This window comes from Neofelis nebulosa, chromosome 1, assembly GCF_028018385.1.
Source record: "Neofelis nebulosa isolate mNeoNeb1 chromosome 1, mNeoNeb1.pri, whole genome shotgun sequence".
In the NCBI taxonomy this organism is placed as follows: Eukaryota; Metazoa; Chordata; class Mammalia; order Carnivora; family Felidae; genus Neofelis; species Neofelis nebulosa.
Window position 1 is genome coordinate 237,808,905 of NC_080782.1, and position 24,428 is coordinate 237,833,332.

Below are 24,428 nucleotides of genomic sequence, written 5' to 3' on the forward strand. Positions count from 1 at the left end.
TCTTCTCAAAAGAGAAATAGTTATGGTTCTTAACCTTCCGTTTAGTGCTTGATCCAATAATGGCTTCCATTGCTTTATTTCCCATACGTGTATCCTGCCTCCTCAACTAAATTAAATTCCATGAGTATTTGAGGATAGGGATTGTGGTTTGTTTCAGTTCTGTTTGGCCACAGGCCCTAACAGCCTCTCTGAGATCCTAAGTGCTCAGTAAATGTGGATTCAGGTCCATTGCTCCCTCAAAACACATTCAGGTTATGAGAAAATTCACAGCTGTCCCTAAGTGAGATGAGGAGAATTAATTGTTCAGTAAAGAGCAGGAGCCCCTCACCTTCCCTGGATTTAAGAAAGAAAAAAACCTTCATGATGGGTTATTGATATCGGAGTTACCTTTAACTATTTCAGCCCTGGAATTATGGACGTCAAGAATCCTGCTTACGTTCACGTAACTGCTCTACGTTCATTTGGGAAGGGCTAGGAGACATCTGGTCGTGACGTGACCCCCAAAGTTCAACTTACCTGCTAGAAGTAGGTCATATTGTAAGTCTTCAGAAAAATCATATCTCCATATAGAGAGAATGCTAATTATAGCTAACATTTAATGAACGCTTATAGGCGAGGCGTGTGCTCAGCGCTTTATGGATGACGGCATCTTAAGCAGACTGACTTTAAGACATCATTTACAAATTGCCAATTGAAAGTGTACAGTTTCAGGAGTTTTGCAAAATGTATACCTATACCATCATTACAACTAAGAGTCTACTGAATCTCCATTTTTACTGCTGAGTAACATACCCTACTTCATGGATATACTAGTTCATTTATCTATTCATCTGTTGGTAGACATCCATTTTGGTGCTATAATAAAGGTGCTTTGAACACTGTGTGGACATGTTTTCATTTCTCTCCGGTAAATACACAAGAGTGCAATTGCCGGGTCCCCTGGGAAATAGGTATAACTTTATAAGCAATTGTCAAATTGTTTTCCAGGGTGGCTGTTCTATTGGATATTGCTACTAATAATGTAGGACAGTTCCAGCCACTCCCCGTCCTTGCCAACACTGGATATTGTTGGTCCTTTTCTTCCCCTCTTGTCTTCTACTATGGTAGAGTTTATGTAAAGCCACTAAAATTCACCTGAACGATTCTGCCCGTTTTTAAACAAATGTTTACTTATTTTTGAGGGAGAGAGAGCAAGAGTGTACGAGCAGGGGAAGGGCAGAGAGAAGCGGAACAGAGAATCCCCAGCAAGCTCCACGCTAGCAGCGCAGAGCCTGACATGGGGCTTGAACCCACAAACTGTGAGATCATGGCCCGAACCAAAATCAAGAGTCAGACGCTTAACTGACTGAGCCACCCAGGTGCCCCAATTCTGTGAGTTTTGACGTTTACGGTTGTGTAGCCATGACAAAGATCAGGGTATAGAAGTTTCATCACCCGAAAACATACCAACATGTTCTTATTTCGCGGATCCCTCTTCTCCCTCCCGCCCCTGGCAACTAGTGCTCTGTTTTCTGTTCTTATAATTTTGCTTTTTCCAGAATGCCATAGAAATGAGATCGCACAGTATGGACTTCCTTCATTTAGCATCACGAGCTGAGAATCATTCACGTTATGTGTATCAGCAACGCACTTTCCATTTCACTGCATGGGAAATTCACCATTTTACGGCATGTGTTTCGGTCAATGTATGGATAGGTTTCCACCTTTTAGCAATTACAGATAAAGCCCCTGCAAAGATTGTGCGCAGGTTTTTGTGGGAACATGCTCTCGCTTCACTCGGGACAGCTAAGTTGTAGGACAAGGGTGTGTTGAACTTTAAAAAGAAACTGTTCACCTTTTCTAAAACGACGGGGTCACTGGCATTCCCACTAGTGACGTGAGAGGTCCAGTTGCCCCGCATCTTCACGTACGTGGTACTCTGTTATTTTTTAATTTTAGCCTTTTTAATAGGTGTGTAGTAGGATCTCATTGTGGTTTTAATTTGCAGTTCCCTAATGGGCAGTGTTGTTGAGAATCTCTCCATGAGCTTATCTGCCATCTGTTTATCTTCTTTGGCGAAATGTTTATTCACATCTTTTGCCCATAAAAAAAATTGCTGTTTTTTTTTTTGTTTTTGTTTTTTTTTTAATTACTGAGTTTTAAGGGTTCTTTGTTTCCAGAGACAAGTTCTCGCGGGACTTGCAAATATCTTCTCCCAGTCAGTGTTTGTCTTCCGTTCTCGTAACAGTCTGTCAAAGGGCAGAAGTTCTTAATCAAGATAGAGTCTAACTTAGTCAATCTTTTCTTCTCTGCATCGTGCGTTTGGTATTATATCTAAGAAATTTTTGCTTCACACGAGGCCACAAAGGTTTTTCCTACATTTTATTCTATAGGTTTCATATTTAGATTTAGGTCTATGATCCATTTTGAGTTCATATCTGTATGGAGTTCAAGGTCTGAATTAAGGCTCTGCTCACTTGGTTTTGCATAAGGATATCAAATTGCTCCGGCATCATTTGCTGAAGAGACGATCCTTTCTCTGCTAAAATGCTTTCGCCCTTCTTTGGAAAATCAATCGCCCTTCTATGTGTCAGTACCTTTCTGGACTCATCATGTTCTACTGATTTATAAGACTATTCTTTCTCCAATATCACAATGTCTTGATTATTGTGGGTTTAGATGTCTTTTTTTTTTTTTTTTTAATTATTCTTTTATTTCTGGGAGAAAGAGTGTGAGCGGGGGAGGGGCAGAGAGAGGGAGACAGAGGGTCCGAAGCAAGGCCTGTGCTGTCAGTGCAGGGGCCGATGCGAGGCTCGAACTCACTAACTGTGGGACCGTGACCTGAGCAGAAGTGCGATGCTTCACCGACTGAGCCACCCAGGCGCCCCTAGGTCTAGCTAAGGCTTAAAATCACATAATGCATCTTCTGTGCACTCCTTCATTCTAGTGCTTTTCCTTCTCCATAAATTTTAGAAAAAGTGTATTGATGTCTACAAACATCCTCCTGAAAAAACACATAACCTCCTGAGTGTGACTGACTCAGGAAGCTCCACTGAGGGCTTAAGAGCATGTACGATGACCATTCTAGTTTGTTCTTTAAAAGGACTACTGAATCCTTACTCCATGGGGGAGACAGACAATAAACAAGTACACAAACAAAAAAGAAAACCCTAGATGTATACCAAGGTCAAGCAGTGATCACTGTTCTGGAGAGGAAGGATCGGTGCCGTGTGGAAGGCAGGCCACAGAATGGTGCGAGTGGGAGCCAGGGGCCAGTTAGGAAGCCAGAGCTTGGCGAGGGAGAGAAGATTGAAAGTTCTCTTTTGGATATGCTGGAGTTGAGATCCCGTTTGACGTCCCAACGTGAAGTCGTTTGTTCACTCGTTCATTCACCCAGTAAGTATTTACGAGCACTGTCCTATGAAGGCATGTTTCCAGTGGCCGTAGACGAAAAGACCGCCTAGAGGTGTTAGCTAACACTGTGGCAATCATGCTGAATACCTAAGTGTACCCAATCGACACCTCTCACCCCGCAAGCAGGACCGGTGACAGGTCAACGGCATCTCAGGGAAAAACGACTGCCTGCCTGGAGTTTATCTTCTGGTGGGGTGGGGAGAAAGACCAAGCAAGCCGGAGTTAGTGGCGGTCAGTGCTATGGGGGCAAATGAAGCCCGGCTGAAGGGGACAGAGGAGGAGGCTGGGGTGGGGAGGCGGGGGGCAGGCTGCTACTTCACAGTGGAAACGAAGAGCCTCTGTAGGATGAGATCGGAGCAGACCTGACGAAGTGAGGGAGCGAGCCAAGCTGGGGAGAGAGATGCAGCCGGAACAGGGTGTGAGAGACGTGAGACAAGACACGCTTGGCAAGCCGGAGGAACGGCGCAGGACAGAAGGGTGACAGAAGACAGGTGTACGAAATGGGCGGCCACGGCGTGCAGGGACTTGTGTGGCTCTCACTGAGCCAGGAGCACCGCGGGGACGAGAGCAGAGGAGCGGCACGAGCTGTGTGAAAAGGGTCCCTCGGGCTGCCGGAGGCTGAGGAGACAGGGCGGAAACAGGCGGGACGCTTGTGGAAGAGTCTAGGGAAGAGGTGGGTGGCTGTCGCTTGGCGCAGAGTGGGGCCGCAAAGGCGGGGAGGGCGGTTCGCCCGGGGTTTCATGCGGAACGGGAATAGCGTGTGAGCAAGGATGACGCCACAGTGTCGGTGCGGCCTGGACGGCCAGGAGGGAGGGGTCCGTGGCCACGGAGACGGTTAAGTCTGTAAAAGGAGCAGGGTGGAAGGCGGAGGCCGGAGTCCGCTTCGGGTATCTTTGGTCTAGAGACAATCTGCAGTAATGAGTCAGATGCGGCAGGTAGGTCTGGACGGGAAATCCGGGAACCGTCGGCCTACCCGAGTCCTGAGCCTGGATGGTGCGTTCACCCAGGGCCAAGGGAAAAGAGGAGAGGCTGAGACGGTACAGGCTCCTCCCGGGGGGTTTCTGGTGTACAGGGAAGAGACAGACAACAGTCAAATATACGTGCAACACAGAGAAATAAAGCCAGGAACGGGCTGGAGGACGACGGGGTGTATGTCTGTGCACGTTTCTCGCCACAGATGCAATTAAATATACGCAGCTGGACCCGTATATGAAATAGGCTGGATATGTCAATTTGATGGTTAACATATGTCATATGTTAATATGTTTCTATGTCATATGCCACATATATATATGTTATATGACATATGTTAAGATGTCATAAACATATGTCAATATGTTTAACTCCTCAAGTTTGGACAGGATCCCTCAGAGAACAGGGGTTGCTAAATTTAAAAATCTGAGAACTGAGCCCTAGGCGTTTCCAACATTTCCAGTGGAACTTGCCATAATGGGTTTTACTTTTTTGAAAAAAATTTTATTTTTTATTTGAAAGACAGAGAGAAGGGGGGGGAGAGAAAAAGAGACAGAGAGAGAGAGAGAGAGAGAGAGAGAGAGAGAGAGAGAGAGAATCCTAAGCGGTCTCCACGCTCAGCGTGGAACCAGTGTGGGAGGCCGGATCCCACGACCCTGGGATCATGACCTGAACCGAAAATCAAGAGACGCCTAACAGACTCAGCAGCCCTGGTGCCCCAGGGTTCTATTTTTTGAAATTCATGCAGGAGGCGGGTTGTCAACAGGGCGGCCCTCTCTCCAAGTCTCTGAACTGCCGTTTGCTCAAATCTTTAGACCAGCTTGGAGGTGTTCTCCTGTGTTCCTCAGACAACCGCATCCGGACCAACTGAGGAGCTGGTTAAAAATGAAGATTCCGTGTCCTCCCTGCGCCCCTGAACCAACCTCTGGGACTAGACCCAGAGAAAACAAACTGCAGATCATTTTCACGCCCACTGAGGTTGGAAGCCACTGCATCAAAGGCAGGGAGGAAAAACAGAAGGCAATTCGAGTGAAGGGAAATAGGAAGGAGGGTTAGGGTACTGACAGAAGTCAGACTGACTCAGTCTGTGGTCAGAGGGCAGCTCCTGAGGGCCCTGGGGAGGGAGCTCCGTGATCAGATCCCCGCGCTGTGCGGACGAGCCGGGGCGGCAAGACGTCATGTGGCAACACAGGTCTAGCTCCTAAATTACCCTCACTGCTCTGATCCGGCCTAGCAGGATTGGGAATTCCTTAGTTCTTTGAATGTTTTTATCTGAATGAGTTGAATTTTTAGGAAAAAAATTATGTCAGCTTTTTAAATCTTCTGGGTTTTGTGCGAAAGGAGGGAGGAAAAAGAACTATTTGGGATAAAACAAATTGTTCTCAGCATAAGACAGAATTACGCCTTATTCTAGAAATGGAAAGCTCATCATAATTCTTTCGATTAGAAAGGTGTCTATTCCACATCTATCATAGTACGAAGTGCAGCAGAGGAAAGAACCCATATATACATCCTAAGTCATTACTCCACTACAGAGGTAGAATATATAGACATTATTAATGAAAACAATCACAGAGATTTATTTAGAGGCCACTTGTTAAGGCACATTTTAAAATAAAACACCTGTGTGTATATAAAAATACAGCTGACTCCGTATTTTGATTTATGAAAAATAAATTTATTACATAACACCTTGTTTTTAACAATGTTCAATTTTTTTTTAATTCAGAATACTTGTGTCATTCATGTAAAATAGTTTGATACAGTACATTGTATGTTATAGGTTTTTTTTTTTTCCTCAAAAATCCTAAGGCTCTCCTACTCCTTCTCCTTTGCTGAAGTAAGGGCACCCTAAACAACGTGCGAACGAGTTTCAAAAAGGAAAATTAACTGAACAGAAGTTTAATAGCACTACACCAACCAGCTTTAAAATCGGGACAGAATATCTGAATCGGATGCCGCACCTTTCAGAGGAAGTTATCATTCATGCTTTTTTCATCTTAAAGCATGCTCACTAATCAGCAACACCAACAGGAAAAATAAAACACTGTCTATGACAATCATTTCAGTTTGTTTGCTGAACCAAACAGGTTTATATCAATGACAACATATTTAATTACTATCAAATAGCAGCTTTAATACCAGTCAAGTCATAGATTGAAAATAAAAACGAACTTATAAGTTGGAAATTAATCTTTGGGAGTTTTGAAACCTTTCTGGAAAAACTATGTGGCTTCTGTACTTTCAAAAAAAACCCAAGCAATAGTCTTGGTCAAAAAACACTGATCAATGTAGAAAAATGAATCAACCCACTGATAAGACACTAAAATGAAAGATGTACCAAAATAATCTCACTTTGCGTCTTGGTGATTTTGTTGAGTTGACATACGCCGTATGTTTCAAGTACCAGTTAAACTTGTGTGTGTGTGTACTATTGGTCAGAGAACGCTGTTACACTGAAAGAACTCACCACATACAACGACAAATGCTCGCCCTAGCACATTTCACAGCTTCAACTGCTACAGACTGTCACTGAAAACAATGCATTGGTCAGTCTGAACCATGTCAAGTAAACTATGGAAGTAGCAAATCCACAACACAAACTGTGCTAGCACTTTCTTTCAAGTCTAACTCCGAAACAGGTACAACCTGGAAGCCACTACCCCGGTCTGTGAAAAGTGGTGGAACTTGGCTACTGGACAGTCTGAGGATGTGAGCGCACAGTACACTCCCGTGGCCCATGCCGGGTTCCCGCAGGGAGCTGCACCGTCAGTCCCGCAGCGCTAGCAACGGTGCACGGACAACATTCCAGCGCAGCTCAGTACCGGTGTGTCTGGTGTGAGTACTGTGGAGGCTGCTGGGAGGTAGCTGAGTATCCCATGCTGCTCTGTGGCTGTGATGTGCTTGGTCCGGGGTTGGGATAGGCAGCATGTGGATTGGAACGCTGGAAAATGGAGAACGAGGGAGACATGTGAGTCAGACGTCTCTAAGAGCCGGCTCCATCCCGAGCCAGCAAGGCTTATGTGTGTTTAAAATGTCACTGATTTCAAGGCAGTAAGAATTTCAAAGTCTTGTGCCATATACTAGCTCTAGACGGAACATGATGAAAACCCCCAATCTTTTAATATCAGCTTTTCTTCGTGGAGGTCAGAGTATCGCCAGCAAACAATATCAGGCTGAGTCTCATTACAATGCTGTGCAGTTCGTTGTTTCTCTAGAGCAGTAACCTCCCTCTTTAAGCCGTTTTGTACCTACTTGATCAGTAATAATTAATTTGCTCGAGTTTTTTATAAATGAACTTAGTGATGGGCACACTAAGAAATTCAAAGCTAATTTACATGCTAGTTTCTTCGGTAGAAACCTCTCAACATGCTTGTGACTGAAAAATAGAAAAACAATGAACAGGGCAAGAAAAGGTACCACGGAGTAATTCTCTTTGGCATTTAATATTTTTATGCCCTTTAATGAATCTTATCTTCTGCTACAAGGTATATACACAAGTTCGTAATTATAGAAACGTAACAAGAATGGTATTCTCAATTCTAAAAAGAGCACAAAGGGAAAGAACAGTGATAGAGTTTAGAGACCTCTGACTTTGACCTGTTATATTATTATTCCCATTCCTGCACCTCTCTCTCTCTCTCGTATTATTAGCTCCCAAGACAAATGTGATAACTGATTAACTGTAATTTACTACTTTCGTCTTTCAGAGCGTACTTAATAAATCATACAATCCGAAATTCTGCCAACCCTAGCAAAATAGAATTTTAAAAGAGGGGACACGTGAAATCGAAGTCACTACAAAAACCAACCACAATGAAAACACCAAGAAACAAAGAAGTGCAGCAGCATTTTCTTGGTTTCAGTAGCAAAGGTCCAAGCACTGCTCCGCTTCATTCTAAGGATGCCTTAGTGTGCAAACACACTCTCGGGCCAAGAAGGATGCACTCTTTCCATCCAGATAGGGAGAGAGAGAGATGTCTGAACAAACATCAACCCTCAGAGATGTCTGCCCTTGACGTCCCTGTTTTGTTCCTGGAAGAGAGCTGCTACCCCGGCAGTCTCAAGAATTTCCATGGTTCGGTGGACTGGCCCCCTCCTCAACCAAAGCGAAGAGCCAAGATCTTATTCCTGAACCGTAGTGGCAGCTCTGGGAAGCTCACCAGTTCAGTAAGATCTCCTTTTCTCTTTTGGTAGGTAAGTAACTCTAACTGGTCAAGCTTTCAGTGTCCTCTCCACCCTGAAACCCGGCTGAGTTGGCAATATGATCAGAATGAGCAAGGAGGTGGAATATGATTTTCAAAGCAGGTCTTTCTGCAAAGGAACTGACAATGTCACTCGACAGGATCCACAAGCAGGCAGCCTTGGCAGTCAGATCTGAGTCTGTGTCCTGGGTCTGCCCCTGGCTCGGCAGGGGAACACGTGAAAGCTATGGAACCTCTCTGAGCATCAGTTTTCTGAGATAATGATGAAATAGTGTAGGTTTCATGCTTAGTATAAAAGCTAGCAGAGTAAGCACCCAATAAGCTCTTACCATTACAGTCACCACCAGCATCACCACCACCACTTAAGAGGCGCTTACTAAGGGGGCGCCTGTGAGGCTCAGTGGTGAAGCGTCTGACTCTTCATTTCGGCTCAGGTTCCTGAGTTCAAGCCCCGAGTCGGGCTCTGTGCCAAATGCTTGGAGCCTGCCTGGGACTCTCTCTCTTTCCCTCTCTCTCTCTCTGCCTCTCCCCAGCTCACGTTCTCTCTCTCAAAATAAATAAATAAACTTGGGTGCTATGAATGCTACTACGACTTTTGACGGCAGGAATGATGATGACGACGGTAAGAGTGGTGACATCCGTTACGGACTCAAGGCAGGCCCGCCACCGTGCCTCAGCATACGTTCTTTCGTTAAATTGTTGTTACGACTTGACACTTGCCACTGTTCATTTCTGCAAATGAGAAAACTGGGAACATCTGAATGACTTACTCGAGGTTACCCAAAGTCAGTGGCTGGGCTGGGATTTGAAAGCCTGTGTGCCTAATCGTTACCGGCATACGGCTGTCTCAAAACAACAGACAGCGCTGACTGAGCTGCTGCTGCTGCAAGTTAAGGCGCTAGGATTTATCACGTCTACTCTTACGACAGCTACCAGTTAGACTTGGCTCATTTTAAAAATCTCATTTTACAGATGAAAAACTAAAGCCGGGAAATGTCCCATTGTCTGTCCAAGGTCACAGAGTTGATAAATGGTGTAGTTTAAGTTCGATCATTCTAGGCCTGTCTGGTTCAAAAGCCAGCTCCCTCTACTGAATCAGTCAGTATTTCTCCATGCCAGTGACACTCGTGTCAGTGTCATTTCCCCAGGTACGTAAAAGTCAGCATTTTTCTTAATTATATTGCATTTCCCAAAGGTCACAAACCCATATACAAGTATGGATATGGCAAGCCAAAACAAAACACACTAGAAATACCTGATAGTCTGAGGTCATGATTAGTCCACCTGAGGTAGTGGTCGGAGGGACAACTCTCACTTTTTTCAACGGGGGTCCCTGTGTGTGACTGCTGTCTTGATTCCCTGGGTGACCAGTTCCATTAGTATGGTTATTGCCCTGCTGCTGCTGCTGGTTCTTCTCAATTGGTTAAACAGAAAAATAAAGTTCAACTCAGAAGGAGAACCAAATACAAGCAAAATTATCTTCACGGTCGCACTGGCCACAACGAGAGGCAGGAAATGTACTTTAATACTTACTTTGTCTCCTTTGTCATCAGGTTCTTCTTCTGTCAAAAATTCTCGTTTGGGGTAAGGGATCTGACAACCGGCAAAAACACTGATCACAAAAAAAAAAAAGGAGAAATGATTTCCAGTATGCTAATAATCGATATTTCAGATCCTTCATTTTAATCTTTTAAGGTGGACTTTGCCTCCGTGTTTGTAAAACCAGCACCCTTCCTGCAGCTGTGAAGAGATGACTCTTCTAACCCGTGACATTACAGCAGGCCGTGGGAGGGCTTTTCAGAACTGTATAAAAATAATCGATCATCGAATATGACTCAACTTCCTTCTGGCCCAGGCTTACTCTTGATGACTATACCCGAAATGTAGAGGCCAGCTGCAACGTCACTGCTCTTAGGGAACGAGATCCGCAGTTGGGAACACAGAGTGTGAGTGCAAGCGGTGAGCGGCCTCGGGGAGTCTGAGGGAGTGGCGGCACCCACACGCGACCCGCCACCAAGTAACGGGGGTGCGCCTGAAACCAGAGCCGGCAACGTCTCGCAAAGCGAGACAACGGCCAGAGACGCCTAAATGACACCTCGGTCATCAGAGCTCATTTCTGGCTTATTGTGGGGATTTCCTCAGGTCCTCCCGTCACAGGAGTGGCAACTTGGAGTTGGTAGCTAAAATAAAGCACGCTCCAAAAAATTCCACGGTGCTGGTGAATTAATACATGGGTCACTTACTCTGATGTAGGAAGCGGATCTTCTAAGAAGTAGGGATCCTGCATAGCCTGTTCTGAGGTAATTCGCTTAATCGGGTCCATGGTAAGCAACTTCTGAAGCTGAAACCGTAAGTCATAAAAACGTTACCGCGTTACTTCCCGTAGTCATCTCCTCGGACACGTGTGCGAAGTGTATGTCTTTTGATGAAAATGCCACCATTTGAAGGTATTTATTCCCCCAAATTAACAACAGGAAAACTTATTTTCTATTTAATGTAGTAATTCACATTTAGTCATTCTAATAATCATGATCTTACTTGGTTCTCCTTTCAGAAGTAACTAAACGTATGCCTTACTCCAAACCAATGATCCACATTATCTAAACTGCTTTGCCCGATTTAGGACAGAACTAAATTCTTGTCTTTTCTATTCTTTTTCTATTAAGGGGAAACATTATTATAACACAAATAATAAACTAGCCATGTGTGGCTATTTAGATTTAAATCCAAATTAACTAAAACCAAATTAAACTAACAAAACAAAACAAAACAATTTCTCAGTCATATCAGGTACATTTCTAGAGCTCAAGAGACACATGTGGGTAGAAGTTACCCTATGGGATAGCACAGATCATCAGAGAAAGCTCTCCTGGCCAGTGCTATCCTAGTCTAAATAAATATGATGCTTGATACAGGACTTGTAAAGTACAGAGGGGTTATGAATGGGAGACTCCAAGGTTACTGCTTGGGTCAAATCCTGACTTGACATTTATGAGCCGAGTGACTCTGGACAAGGTGCTTACTCTCTTTGTAATCCCATCTGTCAAAGGGAGATTAACAATCGTGCCTACTACCAAAGGTTTGTTTTCAGGATTCAATGAGTTAATGTATGGAAAGCAAACATAATGGTACCTGGCACAAAGACAGTAAGTGTTAGCTGCTATTATTATTGTTATTGTTACCTTGCTACCTAGAGAAATGTCGCACTCACGTGAAAATTCAGTATTTTTTGGTTAAAACACAGTTGACTGAAGACTTTACGAACTAACATATTTTATTTTATTTTTTATTTATTTTAGAATGTTTGACTTTAACATGTGACTTAAGAGCTTATCTAAATAGTGGTCTCTCAGCTTCTCCTCTTTGATCTAATGCGGTGGTTTTCAGACGTCAGAGTACATCGGAATCACCGCTCGCGCACTTCCGAAAGCAGACCGCTGGCCCTGCTCCCAGAGCTATGACTGGGATGTCTGGGCAGGGGTCCGAAGAGCTGCCTTTCCACCAAGTTGCCAAATGACTCTGGTGCGGTGGACCAGGACCACTCTTGAAAACCAACAGACGTGCTGAGACTTGATGGGAGAGGGCACAGAGGACAGAAGGACATAAAATATTCAGAAATACAGAAGAAATGCCGGGATGGCGAGATTTAAATTTAATTTTGATGAGATTTCAGTGGAAGTGCAGCTTCATTTTTAGAGTTGAAAGGAAAAGCACGGATTTGCCATTTAAAATAGTCAACAGTTTTAACGGAGTTACGTCCGAGTTTTCAGATGGGCCCACACAAGGTAGGTCACCCCAGCAAAAATGAGCAAATAAGCTGCAAGGGAAGTCTCTCTCTGGGATGTCAGTGGTGATGGTTGTGAGAGCCACTCCAGACCATATCAAAGAGCCGCAAACTGGGGGGAAGGAAGGGCAAACTGTGACTGTCAGTCTACCACTATTACCATGATTTTGCTAGAATAAATAATCCGTATGTTGAAGGATCTAACTTACCTTCCTATTTGGGTCCTATTTCAAGTACGTTATAAGAAACCATTATTTGGATAATAATATATTGTGTGCTAATAAGATAAGTTAAGTACTGCTTTTTAAGTTGCTAATAAGATATGAAATATAGGATATAGGACATGATATAAAAATAAGTAGAAGGTGTAGGAGCAGAAGCAGTAGACAGAGAAGAAAAAGCAGAAATGGAAGACATGTTTGCAAGTGGCCTGGTACTGTAATAAAGGAAAATATAATCTTTTCAAGGCAAAAAAAAAAAAAAAAAAAAAAAATCCCACTTAATGAACTCATTTAAAAATACCGGGAATAAAGGATTAAAAGAATTTTAAGCCAAATGTAATACAGCCTGCTCCCCCAAATTTCCAAGTATGTTATATAACTTTCTTAAAAACATAAAGCTGAAAATCATTTTTAATTGTAATGATGTAAAAGTGGAAATTAAATTGTAAACAAATTTAAATTGGCAATAGTTGAATATAATCTCATAAATTATGATAGCGCATGGATTCTTTCAGTTTCTAGGTCAAATTATTTTTCCATTATACAGTAATAAATCACGCAACTCTCATATTCTTCCAGAAAATGCAAATAGTGCACACCATCACTGAAGGACTTCTAATACCCAAGTCTGTAAGAGTATCTTGGGAGTTAAAAATTTTATAAACAATCTTTCAAAGATTTGAAATACAAAATAACCTGTAAAAATGATTTCTGAGCAGTGGGATGGTTTTTCTTTTAGATTCTTCGAAATATTTGGAACTTTTAAATAACTGATGAAAACCAATAAATGTAACTTTAAAAATGTTCTCGACAGCCTTGGTACAAAGACAACCTTTAGAAAATCTAATATAACTGAACGTTAGTCTGTTAAACCATGTTATGGGTTTGCAAAAACAAATATTTTCATGCCTTTACTAAGATGCACCAACCAGATGTCTGCATTTACCATTAAAGTACTCTAAAAATAAATTAATTAATTAATTAAAAAAAAGTACTCTAAGAGTGCTAAGTAACCATATAAAGTGACCCCAAAAAACCTCTGGTTGGGCTAATCAAAGGGAAAAAAAAATTATTATTGTTCTCTAAAGCTTACCAAGTGGAATGCTTTACTATCTGGTTTAACTTTATGTTTTTCCATGTACTTGATAAGGCTGCAGTTGGTATACCTGAAAGAGAAATACTATGAAATACCTATTAGATTTTGAGGTTAATTTTACATCGGCTGAGGCTTTTCCAAACATTTTAATAACAACCGGTACAGAATATGTATAAAAAATGGCGTTATCGGCATAGTATTAGATCAATTTCATGTTTCATTCATGCACACTAGTCACTTATGAATGGATACCACTGAGTAAACACAAAATAATTTCATAAATAATATATACTGAATAGCATTTTTTATATGACTCTTATGTCAATAACTACAGGTCAAACGTTTAATTCAGTCTTTTAATATAAAGAAAAATTTTTTTACATTTGTCACAGACCTATAAACTGTCCTCTCTCCCAATTTTCTGATCTTGCATTGCAGATAAATGAAATATTCCTTCTTCTCTGCTAAAGCCTATGTAAAATGACTACACAACCCAGGTGGGGAGGCAAGTCAGTGCTAGCAAGGCTGGGTATTTCAGTCTCTTACTGCTTCAGCTATGATACTTCCACTGGTGCCGCTTCCAGAAAGTAATAGGTACAGAAAGGGTTTTTTGCTACCCAAATTAGCTACTAAAATTAGCTGCTTATCTTCTTTATATCATGTAAACATCTTGAGCAATAAAGAATGCCATAATGGAAAATATTTATTAAGTAAATAAGTAAAATTGTTTGTTAGGATAACCTTGTGTTCCGTATTCTGTCGAGTACTCGATCTTATACCTAAGTATTGTGGGAAAGCAGAAATCAAAAAAGGGTCTACTTTCTTTCCAACTTACGTATTTCTTCTGAAATCTTTCATTAAAGTTGAATGTTCGGGCATCTTTTTTATATCTTCCCAATCTTTATCTGTGGAATACATTGATAACATTTTATGTTGTCTAGGTTCCTGTTCTCAAGAATTTTAACAAGAGTTACCTCAATTTTTATTACACGCCATACACTTTGACCTTCCATGAAAGCACAGATCTCAAATAATTGACTAGCTATAGAAACATCTTATCTTGACCTGTAAATACAATTCTCATCCCTTGCATAGCATTAGATCTCTATCTTTTTGAGTTTATCTTTTTAGTGCCTACTTTCCATAGAATTTACTATCAGTTACCTCAATTTATTTTTTACCTCAATTTCTATAAGTAGAGGGGAATAAGCTATTAATAAATATTTCTATTATTAAATCATTCTATTTCTGTTTGTAAAACTACTTTTTCCCCTTTTCCACTCAATACCTTGGTTAAATCAGCAACCGATCTCTTCAATGGCAAATGTAGTATCTTTTCCCTCCATAGCTATAAGATGCACTTTAAAAAAAAAAATGACCCTCCTTACTTTCACTTTATTAAATACACTGCTTTACGTCAGCAATCAATGTAAGCGACAACAACTGTCTGAAATAGAACAGGGTAGGATATAACTAGTATGCAAAAAAGTCAGCTGATGGCTTGGCTAGTTTCAGTAACAGTAACAAAAACAACCCCAGCTACTAGGTACATTAGGTGGAAAAGGTTTCAGTTAGTTCTGCTGGCCTTGGACTTTTACTGAGAGACTACCACGTGCCGTAGGACAACAGGTAGTACAACAGGTGGCTTAATAGCTACCGTTATTTTTTAAGTGGCCTTCAGAGGTTTCCTTCCACTTACACAAACAGCTACTACCTATCCTCCATAAATACCACATATTGTAAAGTCAACTAAATACACACTTTAAACTCCTACTTGGAATTTTCTCCTTATTTCCTTGTTCTGATTTCTCTATTTTGTCAATTTCTCAAGCTAGAAATCTTGATAATCTTTTACTTTTCCCTCCATTACACACTTCCTATAAACAATTCCATTTTTGTCCTTTACTTCCCATCCTTTTTTTTTTTTAATCACTTACACCTGGAGTACCGTGACACAGGCAAAGAGCTGGCTTGCAAGGCTTCGGTTCCCTCTCTTTAACTGACTTTTACCGACCATCACATGCTAATCTTTCTAAAATGGAACATAAACCACATCACTAGTTTTCAAGAACTTATCATGGATTCTCTTGCACATTAAATCTAAACCCTGCTGCCTACTTTTCAAATTTCTTATAAGCTGAGCCTACCGTAACTATTGAACTACACGTTAAGAATCATCTCCTACAGAAGCCACCCCCACTTTCACCTCCTTGTAAGCCATATTCCTTTGCCTCGGGCCTTAGAGATGGTGGACACATCCAAAAGTGGGAAGAAAAGACCATTCTCCTCCACCTACTCCATCCATAGCTATTATTTAAACATTCTACTTAGAGTACCACAATATAAACTCCCAGAAGGCAAGAATCATGCCCGTTCTATCAACAAGATTTTATGCATAACTCCGTGCCTCCACATGGCAGGTACTCAAATATTTAGTGAATAAATACAATTCCCATCACAAAAAAGCAGTCTTCACTGACCTGTTGACCAATTCTGCAGACAGGTAGTATTTGTGTTAACACTCCAACAAGGGAATGAGAAATTATAACTCCCAGGTATTTCTGCATTAGTCTTGAGTTACCCTGACCTGAGAAAACTTCCTAATGAGAAACCATTTCTAAGAAGTACCTCACTAGCCAATATTATGTATGTGTTTTAAGCAAAAATCCATTATTCTAGACTTCTGGGCAGTTTTTGGTGACTGATGAACTACCATTCTGTGGTATAACAAGGGATGGAGACACAGCTGGTGAGGTCTAACGCCTGTGATGAGACACCTTAACAACTTTCTCCCTGCCGCTAATCAGTGCACGCAAGGTTGCTGTTCTAATAGAACACTTAAAAGAATGTTCTTACCAGCCAGGGTGATAGAGCAAAAATATTCTATGTTTCAGATTATTCAACATAATGTGATTCTGTACAGTGCCCTGAATGTAAATAATGTTCAAAATTTACACCCAAATCCCAAGTAATGGCATTATTATACGTACTGCCGGACCAAAATACATACTACTGAATTTTATTTATAGTTTCCCCTGGTAAGAACTAAAGGCACCTTTTAATACAGATATCGCAAACATGTTACCATTTCAAATATTAAACAACAAAACAAAACAAAATAAAATGAAACAAAAATATACTCCTCGAATTCAGAAAACCCACAAATATCTTTACGCTAATATGTGAACTCTAAATTTTGCTATTTCTAAGGATCTTTGATTAATGCAAGTCACAAATATAAAGAACTGAGTAAGAGTGGCTTCATCAGCTTAAGATACACACCTTTCCAATGAAGATATCTAAGTTTAAACAACAGTGATTTAAAAACAAAAACAAAAACATAATGTGTACCTGCAGGAAATCCCATTACATTGAATATTCTGTCCAGCTGGTCATGGTGATAAGGATTACTAGTTTTGATGTCCTCTTGTCGACAGTGAAATATTGGTTCTGACGTTAGTAGTTCTGCAAATATACACCCTATAGCCCAAATATCTTTAAAACAAAAAGAAAAAAAAAAAAAGAAAAGAAAAAAAAAGGAAAGGAAAAAAGAAAAAGAAAGGAGGAAAATAAAGTGCTTCTTTCCAAAAGAAAATGCATTTTTATCGTGGTGGGGAGTGGTTGTTTCTTGTTTTCCTAATAAGTCATATTAATTCCTAAAGCAATTATAATTTAAAATATCATGGAATACTGTTTGTAAATATATTCCCACCCAATCCACCCCAATTTTTCATTCCCTATTATACCTCCATTCCACCCAGTGGCTTCATTCCAAATTCAAATCAAATTTATTACCTACATTTTTGGCAATTTTTAAATGCTTCAAACATTACCTTATCTATGAAATACATACAAAGCTACATATGGAGCACAGGAACCACAAACAAAATTAAACAAAAAATAAAACAAAAACAAGAAAACCCAAATAGCCTTTGAAATTGGGCATACTTGCCAAAAAAAAGCACAATTTTTTGAGGTAAAAATATTTTTTCTTCACCTAGTTTATGTACTTGCTAATTTGTAAAGTCTAATGATTATTCTCTCATGCAAGCAAGGTCATATTCCAATAAGAAAAAGACAGTGCCTGACCTCAAATATTCTAATGAAATCACATTTCTACTTGAACAGCTTTTTTTGTTCAAAGTATTTCTTTATGTTACAGTAGCATCAGATTTTCCAATTTAATAAAGACAAGAAAACAGGGAGCAAAATTCTACTTCAAGAGGCACAAAGGGTATAAACTCACTGGAATTACTTATAAAAGCCAGGCAAATGTATGCCTCCTTAACCCAACAAATTCCTTTCATTCACTTTAAGATATAGGCTAACTTTCATTCAGACTGAACTTTTACTCAACAGAACTGTTATTAGTAGAGGAAAGAGCTACATGCCAGTTTAGAATTTAAAACTGAAACTATTTAGTTTCCACTCTTGAGAAAGCCCTAAGCCAACAAGGTTGACTTCTCCATACTAGTAAGTACAACAGTGTGTATATAGCAGACACTCAATCAGTGGTTTTTGACTGATCTTATAACCATGGTAAATAGACATAATGATAGAGGGAAAAATAAAAATCACTGTTTTATTAAAGGCAATTAATCAGGTATGTTAATAACTGTCACATAAATAGAAAATGAGAAAAAATGTTAATTTACAAATTAACTGAGAATTCCTAAACCCTAAAACTGGAATATAGATCTTGAATGTAAAATTATCACATGTACATTTCAGAGTAACAAGTTAATCGCCTATTTATTAGAGATTACACAACACACTGATGACAAGCGATTTTTAAAAATGACGCTGTGTTTGCGTATCAGTTTTCTCCCATATCAGAGAACCAAGTCAGCCAATACCACCATATGGAAAAGTACCAAGAAACACAAGCCAAACTATATTATTTTTAGTGTCAGAAAGTACACGGAAAAAACGATTTTGTGATTATTCTCTTTCCATGTGTGCCAAATAAATAGCTTGACCTATGATAATCTTAATCAGAGGGAAGGGAGACAAACTAAGTAGCATCACAAAAAGGGGCTGATGGGTCAGTCTGCATGGGTAAAACTCTACTCACAGCACCCAAAAGACCGGACAACTCATTCTGGTTAGCTATGAAAAATTCTAAAGAAGAAAACAAACTAGGTAAAGGAAGATGAAGGCAAGTAAGTCGTGTAGCTATCCTTAAAGCTACATTGCTTCCAAAATAAAAAGTCAGAAAGTAGGACGAAACAGTTTATTAAGCCCTGCCTAACCTTACCCTAATACCTCTTTGTATCTTTTCTATTATCTCTTACCTTTAGCAATCTCATCATCCTTCCTTTCTTCAAAATCCTGATCCAGACATTAATCAGAAAGTTAAGTTAGCTACAAGCAGGCTATTATTTCAGATAAATTTCTAAATCTGTGTAAATAAGTCTCTCCTTCCTATCTTGCCTGATTTTTTTTTTTTTTTTTGGGTTGTGCCAAGTTCATGAAAAAGTCCCTCCCTGTTCACCTCCCTGCCTACGTTCTTCTAGAAGACTTTCCAAGGTAAAAAACCTATGTATCTCATCTCCTTCTCAAAATTTGTAATACTTGTGTATAGCTCCTGAACTAACCAGCCAAAGTAGATAGGAATTAGCATGCCATGTAGACCCAAGGGAAGGGGGGCTTGTTAAATAATGTATTAATCAATAGATGTATTAATAGCAAGTGTCTACCTTAATTAAAGAGTAAATTCTCATTTCTCTTTATCTTATAATGCATTTCCCACTTAACAGAATGCCACATAATCAGTGGGCATTCAGTTATTTGAGAACAAACATCTGAGTGTACCATACTTCAGTAAAATTTTAAGACTGCTTTAGTGATGATTAAAAACTGAAACTCCTCTTTCAGCCTGGTCTACAAAGTCAACCAAACAAAACCCCAAAATACTTAAAACTGAATTAAACTTTGTCGCTGGGAGTACAATGTTTACTGACCCATTATTTACTCGCTCTGGTTTAATGATTCAGCTTGCAGGTCTATAGAAGTGGATAAAATCTGTTGGCGACAGCAGGTGGGGACAGCATTTCCCTCTATGCTCTTTTGCTGCTTCTTAATATCCTTCAGTGTAACATAATCCACTAACTACACTAGCAGATTTCACCCTTCTAAAGGATGCCCCTGAAATGAACTACTGAGCAAGTAATCTGTGCATCAACTACAAAGGTTCTTCTATCAGCTGCTCAAACCACAATGATCTGACAGGGAAGTAAAAACACCAGGCAAGTTCTTTGATAAGTAGCTTTCACTGTGTGTGGTGTGAGGAATTTGTTGAATACTTTAATGGACCCTTAGGCTACTTACACAGGTAGTAGGAGGAATGCGAATGTGGTGGAGAGACTGGAATCGAGGAAGAAGTTTCCTTTTTTATTCCCTTATTCTATTTTTAAAAATTTATGTTAAAAATGGTTTATGTATGATTTCTCGCTTTCAAAAAAGTAATTTGAAAGATATCTATATTGTAACACTTTTGAGTCAATGTCTGCATAAAAATAAAGGGCTTTCCAAGGTTGATCTTGGCCAAGTCAGGTATTCATGGGGTGGGGACCACCACCACAAAGGGTCTGGCACTGACCTTGGTTGCAATCATCTACACTCCAGTCAGTCCCCTCTGCAACTTCCCTACCTCAGAAGCAATTGTTTTATCCAACATCACAGAACTTTTGGATTTAAACGGGAATCTAGGAGATGATCTAGGCTAAATTCTCACTTTCAAAAAATGAGGCCAAAGAACTAAATCTTTGCTAAGGGCGAGCATGAGCGCGTATACACTGCCCTCCCGCCCCAGCGAGTGACGGAGCTAAGGCTACGAGTCAGATTAAGTTGCATACGTTTTGGTTTCTCGTTTCTCTAACAGTTATCCAATGAATTTTGATGATGAGAGGGAGTAAAAGGGGAAAAATATGAAGAAAGGCCTTCTCCTTTCCAAATTATAAAGCCATTTGGACAAATGGCTGGTAGTTTAGCTTTGTGACAAGCAGCCGTGCATCAAAACTGCCAGACTAGAGATTGTCCTCGTGAATAGTAACAGGTTATACAAAGTGCAATGTTCACAATAAAATGTTTCTGGAGAAAAAGATAATAAACAGTTGAAGTCAGAGACACAAGCTTCTGTGATGGTGTATTTTTTACTTCATTTCAACCAATTCAAAGTCTCAAGTTTTCAGTTGATAACAGCTACGATTAGGCAATAACTTCTTTGTATAGTCTGTTAATATGTCTTATCAAAAATAACCCTGCTCTTACATATTCTTTTCTAGATGGAAAAAAATAGCTATGCATCATATTAGTTTATATGCTAAGCACTTAGAACACACGTATAAAAAAGATAACCAAACATGTGCCTAGGTAATAATATGTACCCCCAAAACAGGACTAGCTTCAATAACTTTTACTTTTCCTTCTTTCTAACTGACTTTTCAAAAAGTATTCTATTTTGGAGTCATTTCAGATTTGTATAACAGCCACAAAGATAGCACAGAGAAGTCCCATATCTCCCTGACTTAACTTTATCTACCTTTATTTTTCTATAAAATGAAATTGATGTCAAAGCAGGTACAAAGATTAGTGAACATAAAGATTTTCTGAGGGCACCTGGGTGGCTCAGTCAGTTAAGTGTCCTTTTGAGTCTTGATTTTTGCCTCAGGTGATGATCTCAGGGTTCGTGAGTCTGAGCCCTGAGCTGGGCTCCGCGCTGAGAGCGTCTAGCCTGCTTGGGATTGTCTTTCTGCCCCTCCATAGCTCATGGGCTCTGTCTCGCTCTCTCTCAAAATAAATAAATAAATAACCTTTTAAATTAAAAAAAAAAAAAAAAGATTTTCTGAAGAAAGACATGTTGGGCTCAGATTAAGACAGGGAAATAATCACAAGTATTTCTTCTTTTCCCTCATTTATATACACTGAAATGGCAGCAACGTCCTTTCTGAACGGGAGGAAATCACTGGGGACAGGATTCGCTCATTTATTCAACAGAGAGTACCGAGTTCTCACTGTGTACCCTGTAGGCACTGGCCTACCAGGGTGACCAGCTGGGCAACGTCTATCTACTTTAGTGGATTTTAGATACTGTTCAATGTTACCACGGCAGTAAGCTAGAAGTGGGATGGGGAAGGCAGGGTGACTGTATGATCACAGCTCTCCCTGAAGAGGTAGCGTTTTGACTAAGATCTGAATGAAAAAAAAAAAAAGAAACTGGCTATATGAAGACCTGACTTGGCAGAGATATATAAGAACACTTCTGGAAGCTGGAAGGCAGATGGAACAGCTCAGAGAAGACTGTAGGCCACAGTATTATTGCCGAGTGGGAAGCAGGCCTGCCCTGTACAACTTCGTGAAGAGTCTGTCCTTGCAGCACCAGTTACAAAGTCTGTATTCTATAAACAGTTCATTCTCCTTCCCCTAGTCCCCTCTGCTGCCCTGGGGCTATACAAAACTTGGGCCCAAAGTGGAAAGACTCTTCCCTTAAAGAATCTGAATGGTCTCAGGGCAAAGACTCGTGCATGCTGACACTTGGGGATCCCCCTGTTAAAGTTCTCTGCTAGATTACCCTAACGTCTGCCAATCAACGAGCCCTATGATCTGTGTACACAAAGTTCGCAAGCACCTTTCTGTTAACGTGACTCTTAAATATGAAGAGACAGGCAAGGATCAAGAGTACGACGTGTGGAAGGGAGACACCAAGGCAAATTAATAAAAAGGGAGCCTATAAAGAAAACACAGGTAAGTATTCCAGGAATACAGCACTGTCCTCACAGATATTCAAGAAGCTTCTTTCCATAATACAAAAAATTAACAGAGAATAAGAAGGGGTTCTAGGAAAAAAAAGACAAAAGCAGAAAAACAGAAGAAAAGTGGCATAAAGGATTACCCCCAGGAGTCCAATATCTGCCCATACTCAGTTTAGGAAAGAGAAACACAGAAGGCAGACAGAAGGAGGGGTGCCTGGGTGGCTCAGTTGGTTGAGCATCTGATTTCAGCCCAGGTCATGATCTCATGGCTTGTGAGTTCGAGCCCCGTGTCAGGCTCTGTGCTGACAGCTCGGAGCCTGGAGCCTGCTTCTGATTCTGCGTCTCCCTCTCTCTCTCTCTGCCCCTCCCCTGCTCATGCTCTGTCGCTCCTGTCTCAAAAATAAATAAACATTAAAAAAAAGTTAAAAAAAAAAAAAAAAAAGAAAGTAGACAGGATGAAATCAAAAGACTAGCGTAAGAGTTTTCTACCGACTTTCCACTATGAACTTCAGGATGAACGTGCTCACCAAGGAGCCAGCACATTACTGTGAAATACAACGATAAGAATTCTTATCTGTTTTCAGAAAGAAAAACCACCGAAGTAATCCACCAATGAATAAGACCGGCATGAGACTTCATTGGCGACGCTAATGATACAAGACAATGGGGGAGCATCATCAAATTTTGAAGGAAAATTATTTTGTACTTAGAATTTTAAAGCTGGCCAAACTGCATGATACAGTATGACACAGGCATTTTTCAGAAATACAAGAACTAGAAAATTTACCTCCCTTCCAAAGCAAGTTACTTGAGAACATGCTATAGCAAAATAATAAAGCCCAGAATGAAACACCTCCAACACAGAGGAATTAAAAAAAAAAGAAAAGGCAGGATTAAAATCAATCCAGAATACAGCAAAGCATAGATGATTTCAGGATGGAGTTAACCAAGGGACAGAAAAAAAGCAGGCTCAATGTCATTCTGGAGAATGCAGAACAGGTTAAATAAGCAATAAAAACACACAATAAAGGAGAAAAGAAAAGAAAAGCACATAAGAAAAGTACTAGATGATAAAATTCAGCCAAATAAAATGAGGCGGGATAAAGACTCAGTAATGGAAAAGAGGTGGTCAAAGGACTGTGGTAGTTGAGCACTGAATTCATTATAATACACAACCTGAGAATAAACGGTGGGAATTACAGCTGGCAAACAAAATTAATGTCATAAACATCAACAAGCTAGTAATAATAACGATGACAATGACATTTCTAAGATAGCTTATAAACTGAGAGCTCGGTGTGGAGGAAGTACAAGAGTACTAATTTCCTAGTCGTTCACTGTAGGGAGGTAACCAGCACAGTCAAAAATTGAAAAGTGAATTAAGATGTTTTCAACTCCCACTTTTTCCATAATTTTTTCCCCTTAACTCTAAGGGGATCTTTTAGAAGTTAATATTTCTTTTGCTGAAAGAAACATTTGTCTGAAGCTTAAGGGTTTAGAAATTTTACTGTGCTTACTTCTCTTTTCAAGTAAAATTAAATTTAAAATACATGTTTACTTAGAATGCATAGTATGATTCCATATGTTTTAAAAGTTTTAAAATATCTATTTATCTGTCAGAGAGAGATGCTTGAAATAATACCCTCCTAATGCTAATAATGGTATTTCTAGGTAAAAGAATTTTAGGACCGTTTTTGTTCTTACTTTTATAATTTTCTGTATTTGATTTAATATATAGAAATATGTATATTTTACAACAACAAAGCCACTTTTCAAATGTCATGGAATTTTAATTAGTTCCACTCACCAATAGCTTTGGTATAATGTCTCGCTCCAAGAAGTAATTCTGGGGCTCGGTACCAGAATGTTACGACTACTGGATCCAGATCTGCTAAAGGCTTCAAAGGTGAATTAAATAATCGGGCAAAGCCCATATCAGCTGTAAAAAAAGATAATAATAATGTTGAGTCAATAGATTTTTACAAATTTAATTGACTACTCTAA

General features: G+C 40.1%; 1 protein-coding gene across 4 annotated transcripts in view; it reads right to left on the reverse strand.

Moving 5' to 3' along the window:
• Positions 1–6,021: 6,021 nt before the first annotated feature.
• Positions 6,022–24,428, reverse strand: part of CDK8 (cyclin dependent kinase 8) — a 111,525-nt gene continuing 93,118 nt past the window's right edge. For 2 of the 4 annotated variants that reach the window (XM_058689339.1, XM_058689363.1), the window contains 8 exons: positions 24,232–24,363; positions 17,023–17,166; positions 14,507–14,576; positions 13,669–13,741; positions 10,814–10,911; positions 10,104–10,182; positions 9,826–9,984; positions 6,022–7,309 (listed from right to left, as the gene is read on the reverse strand). In XM_058689339.1, coding sequence (XP_058545322.1) covers positions 7,184–7,309; positions 9,826–9,984; positions 10,104–10,182; positions 10,814–10,911; positions 13,669–13,741; positions 14,507–14,576; positions 17,023–17,166; positions 24,232–24,363 — 881 coding nt within the window. In that variant the 3' untranslated portion in view covers positions 6,022–7,183. The remainder of the gene's footprint in view (positions 7,310–9,825; positions 9,985–10,103; positions 10,183–10,813; positions 10,912–13,668; positions 13,742–14,506; positions 14,577–17,022; positions 17,167–24,231; positions 24,364–24,428) is intronic. The other 2 variants (XM_058689348.1, XM_058689357.1) reach the window with 2 other exon arrangements.